The 19,199-nt window shown below is 45.9% G+C and overlaps 1 protein-coding gene across 1 annotated transcript in view; it reads left to right on the top strand.

The window, feature by feature from the left end:
- The window catches only part of LOC124005266 (roundabout homolog 1-like), a 485,264-nt gene that overhangs the window by 46,549 nt on the left and 419,516 nt on the right, over positions 1-19,199 (top strand). Inside the window, 1 exon segment of the mRNA XM_046314363.1 lies at positions 5,080-5,172. Coding sequence (XP_046170319.1) covers positions 5,080-5,172 — 93 coding nt within the window.

Below are 19,199 nucleotides of genomic sequence, written 5' to 3' on the forward strand. Positions count from 1 at the left end.
CTCTCGCTCTCTCTCTCCCTCTCTCTCCCTTCATCCCTCTCTCTCCCTACATCCATCCATCCCTCCCTCCCTCCATCCCTCTTTCTCTCTCTCCCTCTCCCTCCCCTATCTCTGTCTCCCTCCATCCCTCTCTCTACCTCCCCAATCTCTCCCTCTCTCTTTCTGTCTCTCTCTCTCTCTCTCTCTCTCTCTCTCTCTCTCTCTCTCTCTCTCATTCCTGTCTCTCTCTCCCTTCATCCTTCCATTCACATCAACTACCTGATACTCCATTCACATCAACTACCTGATACTCCAGTCACATCAACTACCTGATACTCCATTCACATCAACTACCTGATACTCCATTCACATCAACTACCTGATCCTCCATTCACATTCCATTCCGTCTCTCTCCCTTCATCCCTCTCTCTCCCTACATCCATCCATCCCTCCATCCCTCCATCCCTCTTTCTCTCTCTCCCTCTCCCTCCCCTATCTCACATCAACTACCTAATCATCCATTCACACCAACTACCAGCTCCTCCATTCACATCAACTACCTGAACCTCCATTCACATCAACTACCTGATCCTCCATTCACATCAACTACCAGCTCCTCCATTCACATCAACTACCTGATACTCCATTCACATCAACTACCAGCTCCTCCATTCACATCAACTACCTGATCCTCCATTCACATCAACTACCAGCTCCTCCATTCACATCAACTACCAGCTCCTCCATTCACATCAACTACCTGAAGCTCCATTCACATCAACTACCAGCTCCTCCATTCACATCAACTAAAAGCTCCTCCATTCACATCAACTACCTGAACCTCCATTCACATCAACTACCTGAACCTCCATTCACATCAACTACCTGAACCTCAATTCACATCAACTACCTCATCCTCCATTCACATCAACTACCAGCTCCTCCATTCACATCAACTACCAGCTTCTCCATTCACATCAACTACCAGCTCCTTCATTCACATCAACTACCTGATCCTCCATTCACATCAACTACCAGCTCCTCCATTCACATCAACTACCTGATCCTCCATTCACATCAACTACCTGAACCTCCATTCACATCAACTACCAGCTCCTCCATTCACATCAACTACCAGCTCCTCCATTCACATCAACTACCAGCTCCTCCATTCACATCAACTACCAGCTCCTCCATTCACATCAACTACCTGAACCTCCATTCACATCAACTACCAGCTCTTCCATTCACAACAACTACCTGATCCTCCATTCACATCAACTACCTGATCCTCCATTCACATCAACTACCTGAACCTCCATTCACATCAACTACCAGCTCCTCCATTCACATCAACTACCAGCTCCTCCATTCACATCAACTACCAGCTCCTCCATTCACATCAACTACCAGCTCCTCCATTCACATCAACTACCAGCTCCTCCATTCACATCAACTACCAGCTCCTCCATTTACATCAATTACCCGCTCCTCCTCATTTGTCAGCCTAAGCAATGAGAAGCAATGAGAAGCACAAGGGCAAAAACAAAGACATGATGATGACTGGGCTGCCATGTTTCACTGTGCGTGATGTCCTCTACAGCTGATTATTGCTGTTTTGCAAACCTCTATTTAGTTGTTCATAGTTGCAGAGAAACATGGCATCATTTAGAGCAGTATGATTGGTGAGTCCTGAGCACTGGGTTGAGGCCATCGGTTACAAAGAGACCCCATTGGCCAGCTCCCCGTGGCCAGGTCCAGACAGGGTGGAAACTGACCCAGAAAACAGATGGCTCTTTTGGTGTTAGACTGTGGAGATGACAGCTGGGGGATGAGAGGTTGGGGGTTGAGAGGCTGGGGGGATGAGAGGTTGGGGGATGAAAGGTTGGGGTTGAGAGGCTGGGGGATGAAAGTTTGGGGATGAGAGGCTGGGGGATGAGAGGATGGGGGATGAGAGGCTGGGGGATGAGAGGCTGGGGAGATGAGAGGCTGGGGGATGAGAGGCTGGGGGTTGAGAGGCTGGGGATGAGAGGCTGGGGGTTGAGAGACTGGGGTGAGAGGCTGGGGGATGAGAGGATGGGGGTTGAGAGGCTGGGGGATGAGAGGCTGGGCCAGGTTTGACCAGGGAGCAGCAGGCATTACTTTGTATCTGTTTGAGAGCAATTAGTTATCAGCACATGGGCTCTAGTAATCAGCCAACAGGGGAGATGAGATATGGTGCAGCTCTGTGACTAGAGGGGTTGGAGGTGGGGGGTGGGGGGGTTCCAAAGGGCTCCCGTGTTTTCGTTCAAGAGCCCCGGGGCAGCTGAGTACACCACCTGTTAATAACTCTGAAGTGGCCTTTAATTGGAGCCCTGGCTGTGGACCAGCCTATGAACAACTGAGAGAGGAGGCCTGGCTGTGGACCAGCCTATGAACAACTGAGAGATGAGGCCTGGCTGTGGACCAGCCTATGAACAACTGATAGAGGAGGCCTGGCTGTGGACCAGCCTATGAACAACTGAGAGAGGAGGCCTGGCTGTGGACCAGCCTATGAACAACTGAGAGAGGAGGCCTGGCTGTGGACCAGCCTATGAACAACTGAGAGAGGAGGCCTGGCTGTGGACCAGCCTATGAACAACTGAGAGAGGAGGCCTGGCTGTGGACCAGCCTATGAACAACTGAGAGAGGAGGCCACCAAAGACAGCAGATGCACAACAGAGATTGCAGGAAGAGATCTAAAGCCCAGGGGCACAGGGAAATGGAAAATATGAGAATCATGAAAATCTCTAAGGGAAGACCTACCCTGTTTTAAACAACTCAAGGAGTTACAGTGTTCTAAACCCATTCAGGATTAACGGGTAATATAATCATCTTTGGGACGTCATCCTCTGCTGCTATAATTAACACAGAAAACTAAATTTTCTCTTGGATATATCTGGGAATAACATCATTATATAACCCCTTACTGGTATTATGTTGATTTGAAACTGGTTTGTTTTTAAGGTCACAGATCATTAATTATATTTTAGAATCAGAATGAACAAATGATTTGTTAATTTGTTTTTGTTTTAATTAGGTTACAAATGCCAGCCATGTCTTCTGTTACATTAGCTGTCATTTTCCTCATGAAGATTTAATATAATAATAATAATAAAGACAGGCAGGGTGTAATTATTCTGCTTTAGAGGTGTTGATGACAACAACAACATCAGAGATCTGGTTTATCCTGGAACTGGTGTCATAATACAGTGTTTCCCAACCCTGGTCCTCGAGTATCTCTAACAGTACACCGCTTCGTTGGAGCCCTTGGCAAACACACCTCATTCAGAGCTTGATGATTAGTTGACAGTTTGAATCAAGTGTGATTGTCCAGAGTTGCAATAAAATGTAGTATGTGTCAAAACCTAAATCAGACAGACAAAGAAACTCATTCTGTCTTCCTGGATGTCTGTGTTCCATTCTGTGTTGAGCCTGATTCAGAACCTTGTCTGTGTCTATATGTGCATGATTCTGTTTGTCTTGTTGCCTCCCCTTGGTTCTGTTTGTGTTGTAGTTGTGTCAGTCGGAGCAGAGCAGAATCACTTGTTTGTGTAAACAGTAATAAAGCACAGAGTGAGACGTTTCTGATATTAGGATGGTCCCAGCATGGGGCTCTTCAACTGTCCCGGCGTTGCTCTAACTACAACACTACAGGACCAGAAGGGAGCAGGACCACTCCATTCATGTGGAACGCCTCTCCAACATGTCTCTAGCATGTTGTTTTCTTGTCGCCAAATTTGTCAAAACTGTTTTTTAGCCTTGACATACTGTGCTGTATTTATGGTGTTCATTCAAAATGCTATGTTTCTTAATGCTGTCAGAATTCCATAGAAAGAACTAAGACAAGGGGAATAGGTGTCATACTGTTACACAGTCTAGTGATTCAAAGTGCTCTCCAATGATCTATTCAGTCTGCTATTTATCCCCACTGATGCCAGATCCCATTGAGGAAACAGACACTTCCGACACACTGCCTTTCAGTCAGCTGGATGGTTTAGACCTCCTTTTATTAACCCCCCCACCTCCCCCCAGCCCAAATTAACCCCCTGTCAGAGGCCCACAATGAGAGTGGGCATGGCCCAGGCTGATTTATCCCACGGCTACCCATCGTGAGGGCACAGACGCCCCAATGGCCCCCATCTCCCCATTAGCCATACGCCCATCCCTGTTGGCCTCCCTCCCTCCCTCACCCACTCCCCTGTCCCCCCTGCCCCCTCTGTCCCGCCCTCACACGGCCTGTCAAACAACACAAATCTGTCACCATGTCTGCTGAAGAGACAGTCAGCCAAAATACTGATGTGACGGGAGAGGGATCACAATCAAAGGACTGATTAGCAATTAATTGGCTGTAAAAATAAGTGTTGGCAGCAGTGTGTGTGTGTGTGTGTGTGTGTGTGTGTGTGTGTGTGTGTGTGTGTGTGTGTGTGTGTGTGTGTGTGTGTGTGTGTGTGTGTGTGTGTGTGTGTGTGTGTGTGTGTGTGTGTGTGTGTGTGTGTGTGTGTGTGTGTGTGTGTTACAGAGAGAGAGAGTGTAGGTGTGTGTATGGTTGGGTCCTAAAGCCCTAACCCTCCCCACTCTGCCCTGCCCATATGGTCCCTCAGGAGTGCAGCCAGTCATGGTTGTTGGGAGGCTAGAGGGACTCCCATTCTGCACACACACACAGAGACATACACACCACAACGCAGCATGGGGACACACTACCACAGAGCCTAGGAGATAGACAACCCTTCAGTCTGACAGTTCTCTCCCATTGAGACTGACAGCCTTCCCTGACGGATCTTTAAAAGAAAGCTGATTGACACACTGTGGCACTACTGTCCAGGATTATTATTGTCTCAGTTAGAGTCTCGTTGGATATTATCTTGACGACTGTTGGATCTTGGATACAGCCAGAGATGTGGGTGGGTGGTCCCTCCCACGGAGGATATCGGGTGGGTGGGCTGTGGCACCCTCTGAGCCTGGCACTGCTGAGTGTGTTGTGCTGCCTGTGCCAGATGGGCATAGGGGCATGGGCACTGGCCGTGTCCGGTAATGAGAGTGTGCCAGGGGTCTCAGTCTCTGTGGTGTTATTTCCGACAGACACGGGCGCTGCCACTCAGGACGGGGCCAGTGAAGGGGCCACCTCGGCCCCCACCTCAGAACACGAGGATGACAACTCCCTGGGCTACACAGGTACTGATGCTGCTTCCTGTTACTATGGTCAACCCTTGTGTGTGTGTGTGTGTGTGTGTGTGTGTGTGTGTGTGTGTGTGTGTGTGTGTGTGTGTGTGTGTGTGTGTGTGTGTGTGTGTGTGTGTGTGTGTGTGTGTGTGTGTGTGTGTGTGTGTGTGTGTGTGTGTTGACTCAGTTAAATGTTTCCAATGACTCTGTCATGTCCAGTCATCTCTCCCTCTTATTGCAACACATACTTTTCTATCAGAGGTTCTCTTGAGTTTTCTCATGTTCTCTCTAGCCTATCCATCCATCTGTAAGTCTTTATGCTGCTCAAAGTTGTATTTGTGAAACATTAGTCATTCATAATGTGAGGTTGGAGGAATTGATTACACTGGGTGAGGCACAATAGTGACTAATGGAAGGACGTGGTTTTAAAGTTGTAATCGTGACATTATTGTCTAGTTATCAGAGATGACAATGTGCATTTAGGTGAATGATCTTAGTGTAGACATCTTCTATATAAGCATTACGAATTCCCCTGTTCACTGTATACCATGTTAATGCACAGAACACTGTGAGTAACTGAATAAGGCAAACTGCCTGTGTCTCCCTCTGAGCTCCAACACTACCTAAGAGAAATGGAAATCAAACGTGTTGATCATTTTGTGAATAAATGACCAGAGACTAGATAGGTTTCCATTTGTGAGTACAGAAAGAGGAGATGTGTGGGAGACCGAGGTGCAGTGTGCTGAGTGGTGTTTCAGTTGACATAGACGGTGTCTCCCAGGGTCAGAGGGCTCTGTGGGGTGATGAGGAATAGGAAATGGGACCAACCTGAGGGACTGAGCTAACACACACACACACACACACACACACACACACACACACACACACACACACACACACACACACACACACACACACACACACACACACACACACACACACACACACACACACACACACAGACACACACACACACACACACACACACAGACACACAGACACACACACACACACACAGACACACATACACACACAGACACACACACACACACACACACACACACACAGACACACACACACACACACACACACACACACACACAGACACACACACACAGACACAGACACACACACACAGACACACACAGACACAGACACACACACACAGACACACACACACACAGACACACACACAGACACACACAGACACACACACACACACACACACACACACACACACACACACAGACACACACACACACAGACACACACACACACACACACACACACACACACACACACACACACACACACACACACACACACACACACACACACACACACACACAGACACACACACACACACACACACACACACACACACACACACACACACACACACACAGACACAGACACAGACACACACACACAGACACACACAGACACAGCACACACACACAGACACACACACACAGACACACACACACACACAGACACACGCAGACACAGACACACACACAGACACACACACACAGACACACACACACACACAGACACACACACACAGACACACACACACACACAGACACACACACAGACACAGACACACATACACGGACACACACACAGACACACACACAGACACACAAACACACAGACACACACACACACACAGACACACACACACACACACACACACACACACACACACACACACACACACACACACACACACACACACACACACACACACACACACACACACACACACACACACACACACACACACACACACACACACACACACACACACACACACACACACAGACACAGACACACACAGACACACACACGGTCTGGAGCTGATTACAGACGAGGCGTGTGTTTGGTTTGTTTTTGCTTCGTCTTCCTGACATGAGGGGAATAGAAGTGTCTCCACTGTGTTGTCACTGTGTGTGAGGAGCCCTGGTGATTTACCGGACCTCACACACACAGCCTCTCTAGGCTCCAGGAAGACTCCTGCAGGAACAGGAAGTTCAATATGAACTGCTAGAGCCATTACCAGGGTCCATCAGCGTGTGTGGTGGAGGATAGGATCGCCAAGAAGGAAAGATTTTAGATCCCCAGTAAATACGGGGATCGCTGCCAGTGTCACAGAAACATGTGAAAATGATATCATCTAAAGCTGATACAGACTGGTATGTCTGTATTGCTTCACCGTTTCTGTGCCTTGACATACAGAACATGGACTAGCTAAAATCCTCTATTTCTGTATTGTTGTGTCACTATTAGATTGTTGAACTGGATACAGATCAGAGTTACATACTGCTCTTTAAAACTGTTTGCCCTGTTTTGGCATAATTCACATGAAGATTTAATCTGGAAAAATGATATAATTTCTGCCTCTCTGCATATGGGTTCATGGTCAGGGTGGGAGGCGTTTAAACCTGTTTGAGTGGCCCCCCTCATTAATCTGCTATAATGACAGTTCCAGGAGATCATCTTTAATCCGGCCGTTTAATCCAGCTGTGCATGGAATGAGGGAAATCGATCTGTCACAGCCAGGGAAATGAAACTATTAGGTGACCTAATAATTCAGTCTGCTGCTGCTAGGACAGATTGGGCTACAGCCAAGGACTCCTTTTACACACTGCTTGCCTGGGTTGACCTGCAGATTAGTTTGAAAGCTGCCACTTTTTAGCAGGAGTTCAATTGAAGTTCACCTTGAGAGGGCCACACGGTAAAGTATCGGATCCTTCATGTGGTTCACTGCTTTTATTTTTGCCATTGAACCCCCTTGTGATCATTGTGTCCTTGATTGAGAAACAAGTCCATTGATTATGAGGTAAATCTCACCATGTGGCTGAGGTAAGTGGCAGATCCCAACAGACAACAGAGGACATTGAGCTGAATGACAGCAGGGTAATACCTGTCCCCAGGAGAGGACAAGTTCGCTGTGACCCCACTCCATACAGGGCCCTACAGAAGTATGATGCGGTCTGACCTTTGTATTAAGGTTCTATCAGAGTACCAAACGTATCCGTATACGCACAGCAATCTATTGGACCGTTGGCTTTCATACTGTTCAAATTCTAAACGTAGCTCAAGCTTTTTTCTCCAACTGTCAACACAATCAAATGCATAGAGGACACATACCGGAGACACGTTGGTTCGGAATTTTTGGGAGGTGCATTTTGGTCTGTGCTTTTTGGTCTGTGCTTTTTGGTCTGTGCTTTTTGGTCTGTGCTTTTTGGTCTGTGCGTCCCCCGTGGATGGTGGTCTCAGAGCCACATTCTAGATTCATGCTTTAGGGTTACTGTAAATAAATGACACTTTACTCATAGTTATAACACATATGTATCTAATATGAGCAGGTGGTATGTTCATTGTAACATGTCCACGTTGATAACTACTAGGATAATAACAGATTGGAATGGCTTGATTTGTTGAAGAATGACGATAAAGCCTTTATTATCAGCCTAACTGTGTGTATGGATGATCTCCTCCTATGATCTCTTTCTTTCAATCTGTGGTGGCACACTCTTGACCTGAAGTTTACCTGAGTGTTAAGATTGGTGTTTTTTATGCTCCTCTAACAGACTTGATTATTACTCTCAGCAGCCAGCCTTGCCAGTCAACCAGTCAGCCAGCAAGCCAGCCAGTCAGCAAGCCAGTCAGCCAGCCAACCAACCAACCAGTCAGCCAGCCAGACATCCAGCTCTCACAAATTGCATCCTGAAGTCAAAGTGCATTGTAAATGTATGTCCATAATAAAGGAGAGCGACCAGATTCAAAACAGAATAATTAAAGTTTCATGCTAAACCCCCAGCAGCACTTGCAGTATGTTAGCTGCCACACTGCAGTGTAGTTGGCAGTGACAGACACAAAGACAGAGAAAGGAGAGGAGACAGGTCTGTGGTTCTCCTGCTGTAGCATGAAAGGCTGAGCTTGACTTTAGAGCAGTCCATCTCAGATCATCTCCCCTCACTGTCCACAACTACCACTGCGTCTGTCACACATCACAAAGGATGGCAGCGATCACAACGCTGCCTGACGATCTATTTGTCCGTTTCTGGAAATAAAGACGCAGAGGAAAGTGAGGAAATTGAAGGTCGCCGCACTGCCACTGTTGATTGGCTGTAGAACAGAATGGGTCTAGACAGCCGCTTTATTTCATATTCTCTCCATGTGTGTGCCCCTGAATGTCTAGTGTCAGACATGCACTGTAATAACAGATGGGTTGATGGGAAACTAGAGATGGTCTGAATGAGAGACGGTACTTCCTTCTCTGACTGAATAGATGGTGATGGAGAATGTCAGGCTAGACTTCTCCATCTCTCTACTTCTGCACCCTTATCTTTCTGCTTCAGGGATCTACTAGTTGTATTGCAAGTGATCAAAGTAAGGGCACATTGTCCTATGTTGTGTCCATGAGGTCTGTATTGTGGGCTGTGTTGTTATTCATGGCCCATGGTGGGTGAGTGGGTGGGTGGGTGCGTGGGTGAGTGAGTGGGTGAGTGGATGGGTTACATGACTTTGTTTATCCCTGATTGATGTGGAGGTGGAGCGGCACTATGCGGCTGGCTGACAGCTTTACCGTGAGAAAGATGTACAGCTCTATTCCCCATCCGTCCTCTCCTCTCGTTACATACCCTGCTCTGGCCTTGAGTCTCCACCCTGCAAACCAATCAGCCTGCCTGCCTGTGTCAGCCCACCCACATACATTACACCAGAGTGCCATCGCTACGGTGCTGCATCCCCTGTGTGTGTCATGTCTCCACACCAACCCTCTTTTCTGCTCATAAGTGGCCCGGTGCTCATGATGCAGGGAAAGAGAGTGATGTTCGTGTGTAGAGCTGATCCAGTTTGGAGCGATCCTTTTGTGTAGGGCTACAGAAACTGGATGGTGACCCTGTTCCCTGTCCAATCTCTTTTCATCTCTCTGATCCTCACAGCTTAACTTACCGCTGTCCCAGGAAATAGCTCTATTAGCCATTCCACTAATGCTGTCAAGAGGGGTTGGAGTGGGAATAAGATTGAGTAAAATAAAGAGAGAGAAATGGGGGTTAAAAAGAGGGAGAATGGGGTTAGATGATTTAAATCCAAATATCAAATCAAGTCAAAATATTGGTCATGTACACAGTTTTAGCAGATGTAATAGCAGGTGCAGCGAAATGCTTGTGTTACTAGCTCCTAACAGTGCAGTATAAATGTCAAACAAGTACACAAATAATAATTAAACCTAAAAACAAGAACATCCATGTTTGAGGTTCAGGGTTAGATGAATTACATTGGTTTAATGGCTGATGTTATGATTTTCATGGAAGGAAAGGTGTAAAGTGGGTCTGATTTTGCTAAGTGTTAATAACTGTCCTCCCCAACACCCATCTCATATCCAAACAGAGAGACTCCTGGGTAATTACAGTGTTTTTCTGCCTATCATGTGAATAGGCTACACTCTACACCAGCTGTGGGGAGGGAGGGAGGGAGGGAGGGAGGGAGGGAGGGAGGGAGGGAGGGAGGGAGGGAGGGAGGGAGGGAGGGAGGGAGGGAGGGAGGGAGGGAGGGAGGGAGGGAGATTTAATGCCTCCCTTTGTATTGTGCCTGGATGTCCATATGGTGTCTTCATGACTGTCAGGCAGGTGCATTTTTGATTACCCAAATTGAAGGGGACAGCGTGTAATGTTCAGTGGTGGAAAAAGCACCAAACTGTTAAACTTGAGTAAAAGTAAAAATACCTAGAAATAGAAAATGACTCAAGTAAAGTGAAAGTAACCCAATAAAATATTGAATAAAAGTCTAAAAGTATTTGGTTTTAATTGCACTTAATTATCAAAAGTAAATGTAATTGCTAAAATACACTTGTATCAAAAGTAAAGGGAAAGTATATATCATTTAAAATTCCTTATAATAAACAAACCAGATGGCCCCATTTTCTGTTTTTTATTTATTTATTTATTTATGGATAGCCAGCACACCAACACTTAGACATCATGTATCAAGGAAGCATGTGTGTTTAGTGAGTCCTCCATATCAGAGGCAGTAGGGATGACCAGGGATGTTCTCTTAATAAGTGAGTGAATTGGACCATTTTCCTGTCCTGCTAAGCATTCAAAATGTAATGAGTACTTTTGAGTGTCAGGGAAAATGTCTGGAGTAGGAAGTATATTATTTTATTGAGGAATGTAGTGAAGTAAAAGTAAAAATAGTCAAAGATATAAATAGTAAAGTAAAGTACAGATAGCCCCAAATACTACTTAAGTAGTACTTTTAAGTATTTTTACTTAAGTACTTTACACCACTGGTAATATTAAGAAAAGTCATCCAGGGATGAGGAACTCTTTGTCCTGTTTTCCAGCCATGTTGTTTTTAGTGCATCAATGTCACTGCTGATTTCAGTAGCTAGGTTGTTGCCATGGGTGGGGTGTTCATTCCCCCACCTTGTGTGGTTGTGTCTTCTCCTCTAACCTGACCTCCACCTTGACACAATGGAGAGATCAGAGAGTGCTGGGTGGGAGAGGAGAGCCCCTGTAGCCTCAACCTTAGCCTAAGGTGTGCTGGGTTGTGCTGAGGGTTCTGATAGCAATGCCTGTACTTGTCTGTACTTGTGACTTGTGATCACACATCAGGATTATGTATTTATGCAGTTGAAAAAGAGGTCAGTGTTCGGCAGTATTCTCTGTTGCTCTGTGAGGGGTGACCTAGTATAGTATAGTGAAATATAGTATATTATCATAAATGATAAACTAGGTGGTTTGAATTTTGATTGGCTGAAAGCTGTGTTATATGAGACTGTGTACCATGGGTATGACAAAACATTTGTTTTTACAGTTCTAATTTCTTTGGTAACCAATTTATAATAGCACCTCGGGGGTTTGTGGGATATGGCCAATATATTATTGCTTAATTATAGTATAGTATATTATAGTATAGTAAAGTAAAGTATAGAATATTATAGTATAGTATAGTAAAGTATAGTATATTATAGGGGTTGGTGTGATGAGGCAGATGAAGATTGCATTGCATTTTTTCAAATAGTGAAGTGTTATTTAAGTTTGCTTCTTGAATGGACTGTCTTCAATTCGAATTGACCCCCAGCCCTGGTATCAGTCAGCCAGAGGAGGCTGGTGGGAGAAAATGTGGGAAGATGGGCTCATTGTAATGGCTAGAATGGAATGAATGGAATGGTATCAAACACCTCAAACATATGCAAACCACATGTTCGACTCCGTTCCATTAGTCCCATTCCAACCGTCACAATGAATCCATTCTACTATAGCTCCTCCCACTAGCCTCCTCTACAGTCAGAGCATGTGTCTGCTGAGCCTCCTGGTCAATTAGGCCTCTTTATGAGTCCACAAACACCCTGCAGCTCTGCTCTGCCTTCCAGCTAGCTTTACAAGAGAGATGAGTCCCGTAACTGTCAGCTATATGATTAGGACAACTGTTACTCATTTTAATGGGTATGTATGAAGCTGCACAGTCGCACACCTCGCACAGATGAACACTATGTCTGTGGCTCTCTGTCAGTGCTGTTGGGACGTAGGAGTGCTGGGAGAGGGGTGTCAGTGGTCGCTGGCTGTGGTTCAGCACCTGTTCTCAGGACATTGGCACGTGGTGTGAGGTCATCAGAACCAGATCTCCCACCGATCATATTTATTACATTCATCACAGAGCCCATTTGTTTTGGCAGGTGATCGCACCGGGGAGAGAGAGAAGAGCCGTTTTATTTGAGAAATGAAAGCAATGCTTTTAGCATGAAGCACTGTGTTGTGTTGTTCTATACTCTGGGTCCATTTAGAGAGATCTGTCACTGTGGTTGGGCCTCTCTCAAACCATTCCCTCAACCACTTAACAATGATATTATAAGTATACAATTGGAAACGTTCAAGGAGCAGTGTAGAATCACTTGGAAAACCACAAAAATAAAATGGCCGACTTCATTTCCATTTCTGTGGCAGTACAGGTCATTGATCTCAGCTTTTTTATATATATAATGAAAGAGACTTATAGATTTTTTTGTGAAACCATGAGAAAACAAATACCGCGAGGAAACAAAGTGAATGGTTTGAATATTTGTTTTAGCTCTCAAAAGATCAAGGTACACACTTTAGGAGGATCATTTTTCCCATCCATTCATTCATTATGTTTGACTGGTGGTTTCTGAAGGAGATGAATCAAAGGGAGGTACCCACTGTGTCAAGACATCAATTCAACGACTATTCCACGTTGGTTCAATTTCATTAAAATGACGTGGAAGCAATGTTGATTCAACCAGTGTGTGCCCAGTGGGTAGTGTTAGGTCTGAGAACATGGGTGTTTCTCAATATGCAACCGTGCTGCACACTCTCATGCTCCGGGTGCATTCTCCGTTCTCTTGAGTATGTTCTTGTGATGATGAGAGTGTGGAGAATGGATGAAACAATACATTTGAGAAGCACTCGTACTCCCCCTACTGTATTACCTCCCACTCCCCCGACTGTATTACCTCACTCTTCACCCCCCATTCACTGAACCTTCTTCCAGCCACACATTGGCAAGCAATTTACTTCATAACTATCAGCTAGCTATATGTGAATCGTAATAATGTTGCTAACCAGATAGTTTAACAAGCAAAGATGACCTAAAATTAATATTATACAAGATAGATGTAAAATCTTTGTGGGTACCTAGCTAACAATTCTTTGTTGCTATATGGCTAGCTAACAATACTAGGAGTTAGCCAGTTAGCCCTATTGACTTATTATGTGCTTGCTATCTACGGTACGTAGGCAGTTGAACATGCAGAAGTTAACACAGCATGTACTTATTAACGCACCTAGATAAAATATTGTAGTCCGGCAACATATGAGATGTGAAGAGGTAACATTTCATACCGGAAATCGGAGTGTATTTTCTCTCGCTTCAGCTCAAATAATGGCCGACATTGATTTCAACACATTTTCAATCATTTTTTAAATGGTTGCGTCATATTTCTTTTCATACAGTGCATTTGGAAAGTATTCAGACCCCTTGAATATTTCAACATTTTGTTAGTGTCACGCCTTGGTCTTAGTATTTTGTGTTTTCTTTATTTATTTGGTCAGGCCAGGGTGTGACATGGGTTATTGTGGTGTGTTTTTGTCTTGGGGTTTTGTGCGGTGTCTAATTAGTCTATGGCTGCCTATGGCGGTTCTCAATCAGAGGCAGGTGATTTATCGTTGTCTCTGATTGGGAACCATATTTATGCAGCCATATTCTGTGAGTGTTTTCGTGGGTGATTGTTCCTGTCTCTGTGTTTGTAGTCACAAGATAGGCTGTATAGGTTTTCGCGTTTCATTTGTTGTTTTTGTATATTTAGTTATTTCATGTATTGTTGTTTTTTCATTAAAGAACATGAGTAACTACCACGCCACATTTTGGTCCAACTCTCTTTCGACAGACGAACACCGTTACAGTTAGGTTCCAGTCTTGTTCTAAAATGGATTAAAAATATTTATATATCCATCGTCAATCTACACACAATACCCCATAATGAAAAAGTAAAAACAGGTATTTAAAAGAAGAAAAAAAAAATATCACATTTACATAACTATTCAAACCTTTTACTCAGTACTTTGTTGAAGCACCTTTGGAAGCGATTACAGCCTTAGAGCCTCAGCTCTTCTTGGGTATGCCGCTACAAGCTTGGCACACCTGCATTTGGGGAGTTTCTCCCATTCCTCTCTGCCGATCCTCTCAAGCTCTGTCAGGTTGGCTGGGGAGTGTCGCTGCGCATCAATTTTCAGTTCTCTCCAGAGTTGTTAGATCGGGTTCAAGTCCGGTCTCTGGCTGGGCCACTCAAGGATATTGAGACTTTTCCCAAAGCCACTCCTGCATTGTCTTGGCTGTGTGCTTTTGGGGTTCTTGTCCTGTTGGAGGGTGAACCTTCGCCCCAGTCTGAGTTCCTACATGCTCTGGAGTAGGTCTTGATCAAGGATCTCTATGTACTTTTCTCCGTTCATCTTTCCCTCAATCCTGACTAGTCACTCTGTCCTGTCGCTGAAAAACATCCCCACAGCATGATGCTGTCATCACCATGCTTCACTATAGGGATGGTGCCAGGTTTCCTCCAGACTTGACGCTTGGACTTCAGGTCAAAGAGTTCAATCTTGGTTTCATCAGACCAGAGAATCTTGTTTTTCATGGTTTGAGAGTCCTTCAGGTACCTGTTGGCAAACCCAAAGAGGGCTGTCATATGTCTGTCTGGCTACTCTACCATAAAGGCCTCATTGGTAGAGTGCTGCAGAGATGATTGTGCTTCTGGAAGTTTCTCCCATCTCCACAGAGGAACTCTGGAGCTCTGTCAGAGTGACCATCGGGTTCTTGGTCATCTCCCTGACCAAGGCCCTTCTCCCCCGATTGCTCAGTTTGCATGGAAGGACAGCTCTAGGATGAGTCTTGTTGATACTAAAGTTCTTCCATTTAAGAATGATGGAGGCCACTGTGTTCCTGGGGACCTTCAACACTGAAGAAATGTTTTGGTATCCTTTCCCAGATCTGTGCCTCAACACAATCCTGTCTCAGAGCCCTACAGACAATTCCTTTGACCTCATGTCTTGGTTTTTGCTCTGCCATGCACTGTCAACTGTGGTTACTTTTATAGACAGGTGTTGGCCTTTCGAAATCATGTCCATTCAATAGAATTTACCAAAGGTGGGACCCAATCAAGTTGATGAAACATCTCAAGGATGATCAATGCAAACAAGATGCACCTGAGCTCAAATTCGAGCCTCATAGCAAAGAGTCTGAACTCTTAAGTAAATAAGGTGTTTCTGTTTAATAAATTTGCAAAAAAATCTAAAAACACTGACAGGATGCTTTCAATTGTGCATCTATAAAAGTTTCAGAGGGTCTTAGGGGCCAAGAGGAATTTCTTCAGCCGCCTGAGGTTGAAGAGGCACTGTACGGGTGGACCATTTCAGATTGTCAGTGACGTGTACTCTGAGGAACAAAGATTTTCACTTTCTCCTCTGCGGTCCCGGCGATGTGGATAGGGACGTGCTCCCTCTGCTGTCTCCTGAAGTCCATGATCAGCTCCTTTGTTTTGTTGACGTTGAGGGAGAATGTATTTCCTGACACCACTGCCAGGGTCCTCACCTCCTCCCTGTAGGCTGTCTCGTCGTTGTTGGTAATCAGGATCAGCGTAGTGGAGGTGTTGTTTCCTACCATCACCACCTGGGGAGGCCCGTCAGGAAGTCCAGGACCCACTTGCACAGGGTTCAGATCCAGGTCCCCAAGCTTAATGTTGAGCTTGGAGAGTACCATAGTGTTGAAGGCTGAGCTATAGTCAATGAACAGCATTTTTACATGGTATTCCTCTTGTTCAGATGGGATAGGGCAGTGTGCAATGCAATGGCGATTGTTTCCTCTTTGGCTCTATTGGGGCAGTAAGAAAATTGAAGTAGGTCTAGGGTGTCAGGTAAGGTAGAGGTGAAATGATCTTTAACTAGTCTAAAGCACTTCATGATGACAGAAGTGAGTGCTACAGGGCGATAGTCATTTCATTCAGTTACCTTTGCTTTTTTGGTTACAGGAACAATGGTAGACATCGTGAAGCAAGTGGGGACAGCAGACTGGGCAAGGGAGAGATTGAATATGTCCGTTTACTCTCCAGCCAGCTGGTCTGCGCATGCTCTGAGTACGCAGCTAGGGATGCCTTCTGGGCTGGCAGCTTTGTGAGGGTTAACACGCAAGGGTTAACACACTTAAATATCTTACGTTGGAGAAGGAGAGCCCACAGTCCTTGGGAGTAGGTGCAGGACTTCCGGTTGGAGCGAGTGGTCGCATCTGCACTTCGCTCCCGCGGGTAGTATAACTTTTTCATTATATTTCATTATAGCACAACGGTTTGATTTGTCTAATCTTAGCAATTTCTTCTCAGCTAGCTACATAGCCGTCTTTGTATCAAAGATAATTGCGTAATTATCGTATTTCGCCATCCTAACGTAGTCTTCACTAGCCAGCTAGCTAACGTCCACTGATTAGCTGCACTGGAGAAACTATTACACTCAACTGAACGACTTGATTAGTGTAGTGTTAGCTAGCTACATAGCTGTCTTTGCTGTCTTCGTATCATCGTATCCAAGATAATTGTGTTGTTTAGGTTTAGAGTGTGTAGTCTTAGAGTGATTATCTTAATTTACCGAGGTTAGCTAGCCAGCTATTTGTCGTCCTTAACGTAGGAGACTCTGCTAGCTAGCCAACAGCTAGCCAACATCTTCTGAATAGACTCAACAACCCGGTCGCATTCACAGGTAGTATCACATTTTCACTTCATTTCATTACAGTACAACGGTTTGATTTGTTTGATCGTAGCTAGCTACATAGCTAGCTACATAGCCGTCTTTGTATCAAAGATAATTGTGTAGTCTAGAGTGATTTTCTAGGTTAGCTAGCCAGCTATTGTCGTTCTTTTAACGCAACGTAACGTAAACAACACTGCTAGCTAGCCAGCTAGCCCCCGAATAGCAACACTGCAGAAACTATTACACTCAACGGAACGACTTGATTAGTGTAGTGTCAACAACGCACCCACTGCCAGCTGGCCTACTTCAGCAGTACTGTATCATTCTAATCATTTTAGTCAATAAGATTCTTGCTACGTAGCTTAACTTTCTGAACATTCGAGACGTGTAGTCCACTTGTCATTCCAATCTCCTTTGCATTAGCGTAGCCTCTTCTGTAGCCTGTCAACTATGTGTCTGTTTATCCCTGTCCTCTCCTCTCTGCACAGACCATACAAACGATCCACACCGCGTGGCCGCGGCCACCCTACTCTGGTGGTCCCAGCGCGCACGACCCACGTGGAGTTCCAGGTCTCCGGTAGACTCTGGAACTGCCAATCTGCGGTCAACAAGGCAGAGTTCATCTCAGCCTATGCCTCCCTCCAGTCCCTCGACTTCTTGGCACTGACGGAAACATGGATCACCACAGACAACACTGCTACTCCTACTGCTCTCTCTTCGTCCGCCCACGTGTTCTCGCACACCCCGAGAGCTTCTGGTCAGCGGGGTGGTGGCACCGGGATCCTCATCTCTCCCAAGTGGTCATTCTCTCTTTCTCCCCTTACCCATCTGTCTATCGCCTCCTTTGAATTCCATGCTGTCACAGTTACTAGCCCTTTCAAGCTTAACATCCTTATCATTTATCGCCCTCCAGGTTCCCTCGGAGAGTTCATCAATGAGCTTGATGCCTTGATAAGCTCCTTTCCTGAGGACGGCTCACCTCTCACAGTTCTGGGCGACTTTAACCTCCCCACGTCTACCTTTGACTCTTTCCTCTCTGCCTCCTTCTTTCCACTCCTCTCCTCTTTTGACCTCACCCTCTCACCTTCCCCCCCTACTCACAAGGCAGGCAATACGCTCGACCTCATCTTTACTAGATGCTGTTCTTCCACTAACCTCATTGCAACTCCCCTCCAAGTCTCCGACCACTACCTTGTATCCTTTTCCCTCTCGCTCTCATCCAACACCTCCCACACTGCCCTACTCGGATGGTATCGCGCCGTCCCAACCTTCGCTCTCTCTCCCCCGCTACTCTCTCCTCTTACATCCTATCATCTCTTCCCTCTGCTCAAACCTTCTCCAACCTATCTCCTGATTCTGCCTCCTCAACCCTCCTCTCCTCCCTCTCTGCATCCCTTGACTCTCTATGTCCTCTATCCTCCAGGCCGGCTCGGTCCTCCCCTCCCGCTCCGTGGCTCGATGACTCATTGCGAGCTCACAGAACAGGGCTCCGGGCAGCCGAGCGGAAATGGAGGAAAACTCGCCTCCCTGCGGACCTGGCATCCTTTCACTCCCTCCTCTCTACATTTTCCTCCTCTGTCTCTGCTGCTAAAGCCACTTTCTACCACGCTAAATTCCAAGCATCTGCCTCTAACCCTAGGAAGCTCTTTGCCACCTTCTCCTCCCTCCTGAATCCTCCTCCCCTCCCCCTCCTCCCTCTCTGCAGATGACTTTGTCAACCATTTTGAAAAGAAGGTCGACGACATCCGATCCTCGTTTGCTAAGTCAAACGAC

The sequence above is a fragment of the Oncorhynchus gorbuscha genome, linkage group LG19, assembly GCF_021184085.1.
Source record: "Oncorhynchus gorbuscha isolate QuinsamMale2020 ecotype Even-year linkage group LG19, OgorEven_v1.0, whole genome shotgun sequence".
NCBI lineage: Eukaryota > Metazoa > Chordata > Actinopteri > Salmoniformes > Salmonidae > Oncorhynchus > Oncorhynchus gorbuscha.